General features: G+C 30.7%; 2 protein-coding genes across 2 annotated transcripts; one reads left to right on the forward strand and one right to left on the reverse strand.

The window, feature by feature from the left end:
- Positions 1 to 5,194: 5,194 nt before the first annotated feature.
- Positions 5,195 to 6,667, reverse strand: LOC135953336 (uncharacterized). The gene has a single exon (XM_065503187.1). The coding sequence runs from the start codon at positions 6,665 to 6,667 to the stop codon at positions 5,195 to 5,197; it is 1,473 nt and encodes a 490-aa protein (XP_065359259.1).
- Positions 6,668 to 8,095: 1,428 nt separating this feature from the next.
- LOC135959000 (uncharacterized) lies at positions 8,096 to 12,292 on the forward strand. Its single transcript, XM_065509984.1, has 3 exons — positions 8,096 to 8,315; positions 11,411 to 11,953; positions 12,024 to 12,292. Exons 1-3 carry the CDS (start codon positions 8,208 to 8,210, stop codon positions 12,249 to 12,251), a joined length of 879 nt encoding a protein of 292 aa, XP_065366056.1. The 5' UTR covers positions 8,096 to 8,207; the 3' UTR covers positions 12,252 to 12,292.
- Positions 12,293 to 13,084: the final 792 nt, after the last annotated feature.

Consider the following 13,084-nt stretch of genomic DNA (forward strand, 5'->3'; position numbering starts at 1 on the left):
AACTTTTTTGAAGTACATACTGTTACGTTTTAACCTTTTTAAAACGTTGGTTTATTTCCTTTAAATAAACTGGATACTTTTGATTGCAAATAAAAGCCGTTTAGTAGTTTAAAAATTGTAACAACTCTTTATTTATTTAAAATGTACAACAACAGAATTAAATAGTCACTCAATGTTTTTTTATACACGTTTATAAATTCGCAGAAATACAGACACACTTTATAATGTACACGAATTCACTTGAAAAACACAGCACTCTTTAAGGGACTCTGTTGATGTTTATTCCAATAGCGTCTCTGATAAACTCAAACTAACAATTGCAACTAGATTGCTCTTTAACTGCCTAGAGCTTTCTAATACATACGCCATCTGTGGTGTACTTTCTACAATGTTCTTTAACTGAATATTCGAATTCGAATATACGGTCGCAGCAAACAGCGTTGCCATACTTACGATCAATAGTCAACTGAAGGCTTTTATTCAATGTTAATAATGCCCTCAGATATGTTACAGTTTGCTATTACAGTACTGCTATTTGAAAATCGTTATATTTGAATTCAAGTACAATTTCGTAACAATATTAATTCAAAAATTTTTGGTTTACAGTGAACAGTACCATATTATCATATAAAAGATATTTTGAAGAACTATTCAATGATACCCATAATGATTAGATAATTTTCTAAAAATAAGTGTGAGAAATTTATTACATATAAAAATTTATCAGTATATCATAACGTTAAAAAGTAACCATAGATTGAGAAAATGGGGGTTAGAATTTTACCAGCGTTTTAAAAGATGTATAAATAACTCTATTTGGTCCAACACTTTTAAGGTTTTATACTATAATATTGGAATTTGACCGGTGTGGTCACACACGTAGTTTTAATCGGTATAAAATCAATGAATTCTATTGAAAAAAAACTTAAGAATTTCGACTTTGTTTAATCTGTTCGCTTCGAAAGAGACATTTCACAAATCAGATTGTTTATAATGAAATTTAAACCACTAGTATTGTTAATTTTTTCTCTAAATATGAATATCCATATAAGTTGTTATGTTAGGCACACTAATTATTCCTTTGTGAACATACAATTTCAATTTGAGTCATTCTTAATGATCAAATTGATCTGCTGTGGCTGAAAAATTGTAGTTGAGTAACAAAAATTAGTTTATTTCAACCGTAATGTTTCTTTTTCAACTATCTGTTGCTAGAACCGAAAACAAATTATGGATACATATAACGTAATCATTCGATTGTCAACAAATTTGGCCATCATAACAAATCTGAATATTGCAACTTTAAGAGGAAAACGTATAAAGAAATTCCCAAAAAATCCCGACAAATTATAGTTTCTAAAATTTCTATTTTTTATAATTGGTATGAAAACTGAAGTAATTTTTGAATCGAGAAAATCCATTTCTTCGATTTTCACCCTATTTTTGATCTACATATCTCTGGTTAGTAATCCATATAGACATTATGGATCTAATGATAGATATTTAAAAGACTTTTCCAACAACGTATATAGCGCCATAGTAACTCGGACATACAATGGGTCAAATTCGGGAAAAACATTTTTTAACTTAACAACATTTTTTTACCTTAAATTTTTTTCAAACGTATTTTTCATTAAAACAATTTTTTTTTAAAAAAATAAATTTTTTTTTTTTTCAAACTTTATCTTAAAGTATACTCTGGTGAAAGGTGTTTTCGTATTTTTATTCTCTCATATATACTAAAGAGATGTTAAAAAATTTATAAAATTTGTTAAACTAAATTTAAAAAATTTAAATTTTTTTTTTTTAAACCAAAAGTTTTTGGCCAAATGTGCTATTTGTCGTACAAAAATTTTGAAAATATGTATTAGTTTTTCTTAAATCTTAAAACCTATTTTTATTTCTTAATATTTAAGTTTTACGCTAAAGAAAATTACATTTTCTTTTATTATTTTATTATAAATAATATTAATGTGATTTTATTTTTTTTGTTGCAGGTAAAATATAAATATGGTAAGAATTTGTAACTATAATTATGATTTTTAACTTATAATCATAAAAGCCGAAAATATATGTTAAAAAGTTATTTAGATTACAAGGAAAAACTGTATTAGTTATAGAACTGGATCTAGAATGCAGGTAGCCAGTACTAGTTCTAGTTTGGAGTTGAGGCTAATGATTTTTGTTTGAAATTATCACCTTCAGAACTGGTTTAAAGAAACATTACGGAGGTAGCACACATTACGCGAAATGGTTCTGGAATCAGTTGATTTTTTATACCCTACACCACCACAGTGGGGAGGGTATAATGCGTTTGTGCAGATGTTTGTAACGCACAAAAAAATTAGTCTAACACCCACCTTAAAGTATACCAAGGTCGAAATTTTGAATATATTTCGATCAAATTTGGACCAAGCCTATTGAAACTGGCTAAAATCGGTCCATTATTTCATCTAGCCTCATACAATTTCCTAACGAAATTGGACTTTATCGGTCATAAATGTTTAATTTATCTATGTATCTCCACAAATTTCGCTCCAAATAAGTTTTATATATACGAAATTCATGTCAACAAATTTTGTTACGATCGGTTCATAATTAGCCATAGCTCCTATATACACCCGCTTACCAAAATCACTTTAACGTGCATAAATCTCTTAAAAATGTTGGCATACACACAAAATTCAACATAAATAACTTTCATATAGACATAAATCTCACGACCTAAGTTCATGGTGATCGGCCCATAATTGGTCATAGCTCCCATATAAGGCCTACTTCCGAAAATCACTCACTAATATAAATTATTGTTATTTTAATAGAAACATGTTTTGTTCGTTTACTTAGTTTTATCAACAATTGAGGGGTGTAGAAACAAATGCAGCAATCTCCACTTTTGTTGTTTTCGAAATAAATAAGAAAAACTTGTATTTCTAAAGAAACTTAAATTTTATAATTAAATGTTTTGCTAATTAGTATAAAAAAAGACAAATATGCCAACCAAGTTTGATCCATTGAGGTTTGCGGGTAAATGCGACCTGAAATTTGGAGATTGCTGTGTTTGTTTCAACAAAGTGGACATTGCTGCCTTTGAAATACCCAATTTTGGAGATAGCATACTTTGTTATAAAATAATAAATACCAAATCGATTTTTGTTGCAATTAACTTACTATGGTCTTATATACGTCGTTGCAAAGGTCTTTAGAATATCTATCATTAGATATCCATATTGTCTATATTAATGACTTAGTAAAATCGAGGTTGTCCTGGTTTTTTCCTCATATCTCAGCCATTTGTGGACCGATTTTGATGATTATAAATAGGAAACTTCTCGAAAGCATTTCTGACAGAATTATTAAAGATTTGGATCCCGAAGATGTCTGGGGTCTTCAGAAAATAAATTTCAACAAACAGACGGACAGACAGACAGACAGACAGACGGACATGGCTTAACCCTTAAGTGCATGATTTTTACTTTTATTTTTCTATAAATTATCAAATATTTAGTGGATTTTTATTTATTATATTTAGTTTAGCTTTAGTGTCATTTAGAATTTCTTTAACTGAAACTTTTCGTACTCCATTTGATTTTTCTGAATTAGAATCTGAATTAGTTTCAAGGTTATATTCGTCTAAAATTAATTGGAACTGGAATGTAGACAATTGGCAACAATATGCATTAAAGGGTTAATCGACTCCGCTATCTATACATACTTTATAGGGTTCCTATAAATACTTTATATACCCTTCTCACCAAGGTGAAGCGTATAAAAACAAAACGTATATTTTTCCAAAATATGGTAACATTTCTAAGAAAATTAACACCTTGTGAGCGTAACAAAGTCAGCTATCTCCACTGGATATGGCTGTCTTTGTTTCAATCGTCAGATTTTGACCATGAATTTGGTACTGCCATATCGATTGGTAGCAAGCATTCAACAAATATAACAAGATGGCATCATTAACTCAGTTCATGAATAAAGTGGAGATTGCTGCCTTTGGTTCCACACCCCTCAATTTTGGAATTAATTATTTCATTATTTCATGATTTTATTCTGAAATTGTCATTCTTGGAACTAGTTTCAAGATATGCTGAATTATTGATTTTTTCATTATGAAATAACAACCAATTTGATTTTATTGGGAGTAATTTCATCTATATTGGGAATCATATTTGATCAAAGCTTCACTCAATAACAAAATTTATTAGATTAACGGCCATCGGCTGAGCTCAAAGATTTTCTCCTCTCGGATGTATCAAAAAGCTACTTTGCTTAGTAAAGATTGTTGTATTGCCGATTTTCGGCCGGTAGCAAATGTTTTCTCGTTTCGTGTGTTTCAAAAACCGGCTTCGCTTCGAACGGATTTTCTGAAGTATTTCGAACATTTTTACTGGGCTAAGGCGGTTTTTTAAGAATCCTCAGAGGAGAACCCCATTACGCTCGGCCTAAGGCCGTCTACACAAGAAATCTTTACAGAGGGAAACGGGTTTTTAAATACCCCAGAGGAGGAAACCATTGCCGTTTTTGTAAGCATTGCTTTCTTGTTTGGAAATTATTTCCATTTTGTTGGATGTTATTTCACATTTTTTGTGACTAATGTTCTTACCCAATAAGCATTTCAAGTTGAAAGCATGTGTAATTCAAGCCTTGAATTATAGTCAAGCAATTGAATTACAATTGTTTTACACTTTATTTCAATAGTATTCTCCAGTAAAAATTTAATTTAACCATTTCGGAATTATTTCACTTGTTAAGGTTTAAAAGTAGTTAATTTTTTAGTTTTCTATTTATGACCAATGATGTTGACAATTTTAGTTTTTAAGATTCCAATCTTACGGGCTATTTATGGTCAATCATTTGTTACCAAATGTGTAAATAAAAATCAAAGTATTTTCATTTTTATTATTATTTACCCAACGTTTCGTTTGTTTGTTTCAAACTTCTTCAGGGGTTTTCTTTTATTGTTGAATTCTAGCGACAAAAACATATAAATATTTTATTATAAATCATTGAAAAACTTAAGATATCACAGTTCAACTTACGAAATTCTATTGTTTACATTGTCAATTAACTTATTATTTAAAAAACTGGACTTCACGACACAGAATTAATAAATAAATAAATAATCATTACAACACAAACATATACTATAAGTCAAACTTAATACTAATATCACAGAACTTCAACTGATTTAATAATTAAATATTGCAGCGGAATATTGCAGTTTTGTGTTATCCTTGTCCTCTTTCGTGTTCATTGTATTGTGTATTTTTTGTTGTATTCTTAAGCTTTCAAGAGTGTATCGTTTGTTCTCTTTTTGTTCTCTGTCCAATATCTTAATATTGTCAAAATCCATCTTATGATTGCACTCCTTTACGTGCAGAGATAATGCCGTCGTTATTTTTCCTTTTTCAATATCTGTTTTGTGTTCATTAACTCTCGTCCCCAACATTCTCTTTGTCGTACCAATGTAAACCAAGTTACATCTCTCCCTTTCATTACCGTCACATTTTATCTCATAGACCACATTATCACTCTTAAGTTTGTCAATTTTTGTTTTGTTGTTTGTAAATAGATGCCTCAGTGTCATATTTGATTTGTAAGCTATTGTTGTTGTTTTCTCTGTGATCATTCTCTTCATTGTTTTTGTCTCCGTTAGTTTGGGAATAAATGGTACACTGTAAAAAACTTTTCCCTCCTCAGTGTTTGGATTTTTCTGCTGTTTTTCATATTTTAGTACTTTGTTGATTAAATTGTTCGTCATATATGTTGGGTAACTATTCTTTGTAAGTATTTTTCTTATTCTATTAATATTGGTTTTCCTGTATTCAACATCACTTATCTGTAATACTTTCCTTATTAAATTCGTCGCTGTACTTATCTTCATTTTCAATGGTTGTGTAGAGTTGAAGTTAACCATTCTACCTGAAGATGTGGGTTTCGTGTACCAATTTGTCCTTATTCTTCCATTATCCTTGATGATATTGATGTCCAGATACGGTATTGACATATTCTTCTCGCGTTCTATTGTAAATTGTATCTTATTGTGATAAACGTTCATTGTTTCTAATATCTTCTCTTCGTCCGATTTCCTTATAACCGCAAACAAGTCATCCACATACTTAGTGATAAACTTAATCCCTATATTATTAGCCCTTAATTCGTCAATTACATCGTCCAGTAGTGTGTCAAGTACAATATTTGCAATTGTTGGCGATAGGGGGTTTCCCATTGGCATACCATATGTTTGATGGTAAAATTTATTGTCAAAAGTGAGATAGTTATTATCAGTTAAACAAAACTGAAGAATTTTCAAAAATGTTTGCCTTGGTATTGCCGTGTGTTCCTTAAGTGTTTTCCATTTGTCAAGTATATTCCTTATAGCCAAGTGAATCGGTATATTAGTGAATAATGATACCACGTCGAAAGAGACCATAATATCGTCATTTTCCAATGAGACGCTTTCCAGTTTTCGTTTTAATTCTACTGAATTTTGTATATTGTATTTGGGCGACACAATATTCCTCAAAATTGTTCCAATATACTTCGAAAGACTGTAACACGGTACCTTCATGGATGCAGATATCGGTCGAAGTGGTATTCCGTCTTTGTGTATCTTTGGCAGTCCATATAACTCAGGTGCTGCTGCCGCTTGTGTCGTCATGTTGAATTTCTCGTATCTGGTAATGTACCCATCTTTTCCCAATTGTGTAATTAAGTTATTGTTCCTTTTCTGAAGACTAGTTGTTGGGTCAATTTCAATTTTCCTGTATGTGCTCTTGTCATCTAATAACTGGTACATTTTCTCCATATAATCTCTCCTATATAATATCACAGTTTTATTCCCCTTGTCTGCCGTAGTTACAATTATGTCCTTCTCGTGTTTCTTAATGAAGTTCCTGGTGACCTCGTATATACTCAGTATAAATTTATCCTTCTCCGTATTCCTAAGATTCCTTTTGAAGTATGCAATTCTGTTCGCTATTTTCGATCGCGTTATGTCCTTTTCTGTATCATCTTTTATACCCTGAACCCATTGTTCCATGTCAGCTATAAGCGGTATAGGTGTGAAATTCTTTCTATCTACTGGTATTGCAAACTTGTTCCCCAGTGATAATAACCATTTATGTTCCATTTCAAACTCTATACTCGTGTGGTTAATAAACCAGTCGTCATTGTATACGAGGTTCAGTTTCTCAAACCTCTCGTGTTTCAATTTCGTCATCTTCATTGAATGTGTAAGTTTTATCCTCGATCTGATATTGTAAAATTTATCCCACTGTTGGTTCTTGAATTTCGTAAGTTCTATTTTGTCAAGTGTATTTTTCATCTCCTTTTCAATCTTTCTGATCTCTGATCTTGTATATGTTGTGTTTGTATGTGTATCTTTTATCTCTATGTTCAATAACTTTGCGTGTAAGTTTGTCTCTATTTTCTCTATGTCTATCCGTGATGTTTTTGTTGTAACTAATTGTTTTAATGTTCTTGTACTGTTTCTTACATGTGTTGGTATGATTCCCATGTGTCTGCATTCTTGTAAAAATGTTGTTCTCTCCATCAATTTAGCCAATCTCTCCATCTCTCTGCTATATTCCCTCAGTAAGCTGCTAGTATGAATGTTGTATTTGTTCCTAATTTTCTCGAAGAAACTTTCCATACTTATTTTTGTCGTCATGATGTTATTTTTCGTTTCACCTCCTCTCTTCGGCGGGCCCTCCGATAGTTAATTTTCTAGTTTTCTATTTATGACCAATGATGTTGACAATTTTAGTTTTTAAGATTCAGATTTTTGTTGGGATTTATTCCATTTTGAGTTATTTCTTTGGGAGTTATTTCACTGTACCGAAATGGTCATACAAACGCACAATTTATTTAATTTGGTTCACAGTGAAATACCAAGATTTTTGTATAGCCCATTGCTGTATGAATACTTCTATAATGCACTGTACAAACAAAATCTATCAGCAACATAATCTAAATTTAGAACATGCCTACGTAAAGATGCCATACATTTGGCATCCACATTAATTATAACAAAATCTTAAAGATACTCTCGCTATTAGTTAGTTTGTTTTCATCCATACACAAAGAAACATCAACTATTTGCTAATATTAAAATAATAAAAATAAATATTTACATCTTTTTTATCAAAAAGAAGAAATTATAAATTAATATATTCATAAGTTATCAATCATCATTTAAAATGCCGGCAATTGAAAAAGTTTCGACGGAAAAGCATGAAGGTGATGCTGTTTGTGTGGCTTTCTTTAATAATCAAGTATTTTCTGGTGGTGCTGATGGTAAAATTAAAGTTAGTAAAATTTCCATTTGATCAGTGATGTAGATTTTTGGTTTTAATATCATAATTATACAGTAGTACGATTATACAATTCTCATAAAATGACAAAATATTTTCATAAATATTTTGTTTTTTGTTTTTTGTGTTTCTCTGGCAAAAGAAAATTCTAGTAAATTCTCACCAAAGTAAATAGAAACAAAAATGTTTGTGAATGAGTTCTACACCATTTCCAATTGTAATTCCGAATTTTCCAATTATACTTCAGATTAAATTCAATTAAATTCAGAAGTTTCTAATTATATTTCAGAAACTTGCTATTGAACTTCAGAAATTCTCAATTATATTTCAGAATTTTCTAATTTTATATCAGAATATTCCAATTATATTTTAGAAGTTTCAATTTGTATTTCACAACTTTCCATTTGTATTTCAGAATTTTTAATTTATACTTAAAAAGTATTTCAGCATTTTAAAATAGTTTTTCAGAAATTTCTATTAGAATTATCTGAAATACAAATGGAGATTTCTGAAATACAAATGGAAAATTCTGAAATATAATTGGATATTTTTGAAATTCAATTGGAATTTTCTGAAACACAATTGGAAATAGTGTAGAATTTGTACTCTCTGTTTTGATTTTATTGCAGATGCATATACAGTGCGTGTGCAAAAATTCGACTATATTTTATTCGTTCCGAATGATTGGTTAATATGATTGTACCCTTAGGGACAAATATTTTGTAACCCGATTTTTTTCGGCCAAACATTTTTTTCATTAGAATTTGTTCCTTTTGCGAAACATAAGAGTTCCTTATTTTTGGGTTTTCGATGCTCCCAAGGTCTAAAATTGTTCGTGATTAAAAACCAAATGCTGAAAATTTGCGCAATATTTTTCAAACAAAATTAAATTTATTGAAAAAAAAAAAATCGTGCAGCTAATTTTTGCATTAATTATTGGTTGTATGACTTAAAAATGCGGGATTTTTTCTTAAATTTTTAGCTTTTATTTTGAAGTTTTTATAAAATTGGGGGATTCAAACGGTCTGCTATTAGGTCGTATTGTCATAATGTCGTAAAATATTACTTAAGTTTAATCAAATTGTTGTTGTGCTACAAACAAAAAAAGTGTTATTTTATGCCAAAACAATAAACATAGTTCAAAGAGTTTTATTAGTTTAGAACATTTTTACAGTCGGAATGGGCATATTCTGGGCTAAAAAGAGGGTGAGGCAAAACTTGTCTGGACGCTTTCGATCAATGATCCTTGTGATAGTCTGGACAGATCTCAGCTTGTAATAGATAGTACGCTCTTGTTCCCACCAAATACAGAGCGCCATGGATATTTGGCTTTGGTGTTGATTCGGCTAGTTGGCTGGGCCAACTAGCCGAAGTATTGATTCGGTGCAAAAATTAATTTCTTTTACAGTGTTCAAATATCACTTTTTCTGAACCGCACAAAAAGTGGAGTTTTTCCATATGACCACAGAATTCCAATAGTGGGGCAATATTTTTGAATCTAATTGATTGAAATTTGTTTGTAAACCAAAAATTAACTTATCTAAACAAAAAAAATTATTTCGTAGTAAATTTGGTTCAAATTGTTCATAATATTTGTAATCCCATTAAAATTTTGATACATATTTTAGTGTTATAAACTCAATAAATATGTAATAAAATCTTTATTTATTAACAAAACTGAATGAAATTGTCAACGTTTTACAAATTTGCCATTCTAAATAACAAAGTGTAAAAAACTGGTCAAAACGTCAAAGGAAAACTGTAATTTTTATAAAATGGTCCGAAAATCTCAAAAACGTTATTTTTTTAAAATTTTGACCATAGGGTCCACATTTCTTTTGGAGCTGGGAAAATACATTAGGGGTAAATAGGGAACACATCAGGGTTTCCAAGACTGCTTTCCGTTTTCTGATCCCAGCTTTGGGATTTTAGAACATGTTTGAAATGTTGATAAAAAATAGGTCAAATTCCAAATAGCTTAGGGGCGACATATTCATAAAATAGGACAGGTTTTTATACCAAAATGTTCTACATAAAGATAAATTACAGAAAAACATAAAATTGTTATATGTTCTTAAAGAAAGTTTTTCTTTTAACAACATAAAGTTGTCACCTTTACGCCCAAAAAACAACAAAAATCTAAAATTTTTTGAATTTTTATATTGAAAATCGTTTATTTTTGGATCCATAATTGATAATTGCTCTGGAATATTTTTTATATTAATGGTAATTTTGTTGTCTAACAAAAAAATAGTTTATTCGGTCCAGTACAACGAATATTTAAGCCTAGCCGAGCGCTATCCAAAAATCGTATGAGAAACAAAGAAATCCCAGATTTATTTCCAAAAAATGATGCTTCTGGCCTAATGTGTTATGGAAAATTTGTTATGTCAAACTATTGGAAATAATGTTCGAAATTTTAGAGAATCATATATCCATTGACCTACAAAGTGTTAAGTGAGCTACATATGTTGCTGATCGTTTTACGTTTTCATATTTGTTCATGTCCATGTAAACCTTGTTCGCAATGTACAGGTCACAATTTTTAAGATATTGCGACAAAATTTGGAACATACATACTAAATTTCGGGCCAAGGACAAATTCTATTGAAACTGGCTGAAATCGTGCTATTATTTCACCTAGCCCCCATACAAATGTCTTCCCGAAATTGGACTTTATCGGTCATAAATGTTAAATTTATATAGGTATCTCTATATATACGGAATTCATGTTACCTAATTTTATGATGATCGGCCCATAATTAGTTATAGCTCCCATGTAAGGCCAGCTTCTGATAATCACTTAAACGAGCATAAATCTTTTAAAAATATTGGTATACAGATAAAATTCAGCAAAAATAACTTTCATATGGATATAAATCACAAGACCTAATATCGTCCATAATTAGTCATAGCTCTCATATAAGGCCCTCTTTTGAAAATCATTCATGAAATTTTTAAAGAAAAATATTTTTGTTCATTTACTTAGTGTATTTTCTCACGTACTGTACAAGTACCATGTCATTGTGGACGTTAAGCAATTTATGCGTTTTAATACATTTAACATTCACCTCTCCATTTTTTAATAGATTTGGGATAGTGATTTGAATCTAATTAAATCGGTCGATGCTCATGAATCCTATATTTATGCCATGGCCATTAATAGCAAAGGTAAATTGTATTCGAGTTGCTGTGATGGTAGTGTCAAATTTTTGCAGCCACCCTACGACAAGGTTGAAGATCTATTTCGCTGTGACGATGCTATACAGGCCATGTACTGTGAGGGCGATGTATTGTACACTGGTGATGACAAGGGTGTCGTATGTAATTGGGAAAATGACAAAATGCTTTTCAAGTACAACTTGGTAGAGGAGGTGAAGGGATTGTCGGCTGAACAAGAATGGATATACACAGTGCGTGATTTGGATGTGGTAGTATCGCAGGTGGTATCGGGCAAATCTGGCAAATATAGTACAAAAGCTGTAATACAAGGTAAATCGCCATTATGTTTATTGGGACCCATGAACGAGGGCCGTCACAAGTATGTGGCATTTGCCGATCGTACCGGCAAAGGTATGACCTTAATTCACAACACTCCCAATGAGCAATTCAATGTTATATGGGATACTGCTGTAAGTAGACATATTGATGTTGGTTTAACAAAATGTTGAATGTAATGATGATTATTATTATACTTTAAAGGACTGCCATGAAATGATTATAAATGGCATGTGTGGCGATGAGAAATATCTGTACACTGGCGGTTATGACAGCAAGGTTAAAGGCTGGTCTGAGCTGGACCAAAAGAAACCAAAAGCCTTGGGCGAAGTTGACGTTGGCTGTTGTGTTAATTGTTTATGTAATGGAGCCAATAATACAGTTTATATAGCTTCCAGTGATGGTGTAATACGACGTGCTAAATTTATTTAAATTAAATGTTAAATGCCTTAAGTAGATTTAAGATTATTGAATAAAATTTACAAATATATAGTATACAAATTAATGTTATAACTTACCTTTACATTTTAATATTATGGTACCTTAGTTTTGATAGTGACAATGTATCGTTTTAAAAACGCTGTTTTCAATAATTTTTGGTTATTTGATTGATTTCTATTGTATTTCCAAGTTTCAAAAGACCCATAACACTTGGAAATGCAAAAGGCATCTCATAGACAGTTCAATAATCGATTGCTTGTATAAACAAACCATCCTCCGATAACTCTCCATTAGATTACTTCTGATGGGTGAAATAACTACGTTCTAAAGTACAGTACAAAATAAATATTTAAAGTGACTACACTCTAGATTACTTAGTAACACTTAAGTGACAATTGTTAACACGATAGATTACATGGGATGTATAAAGTAACCAACTGACTTCTCTTTGCACCACAAAGAGCACATACGTGTCAAATGACCAAAAATATATAAATTGGAGTCAGGCAAGTGTTCATTAGTTTAAGCGACGTACCGCTCGTCGCTCAAAGTTTTGTGCATAAAATAAACACATAGAACGGAAGGAGAGAGTAATATATATGGAAAAATTACTCTCTTTTCACACATACGGGTGATACAATAACAAAATACATGAAATACATTCTCATGAATTAGGTTTTTGACAACAGACTTAGGTTTTTGGCTTTCAGTTACCTATCTAGTTGTTGTCTATGGTTTTGTGGTGCATCTTCAGAGGGAAAAAATTTAATTTTTTAAGTTTTTGTAAAAATTTTGCCATTTAATAATTTAATAAAAATATTAGT

Source organism: Calliphora vicina, chromosome 1 (genome assembly GCF_958450345.1).
Source record: "Calliphora vicina chromosome 1, idCalVici1.1, whole genome shotgun sequence".
Classification (NCBI taxonomy): Eukaryota; Metazoa; Arthropoda; class Insecta; order Diptera; family Calliphoridae; genus Calliphora; species Calliphora vicina.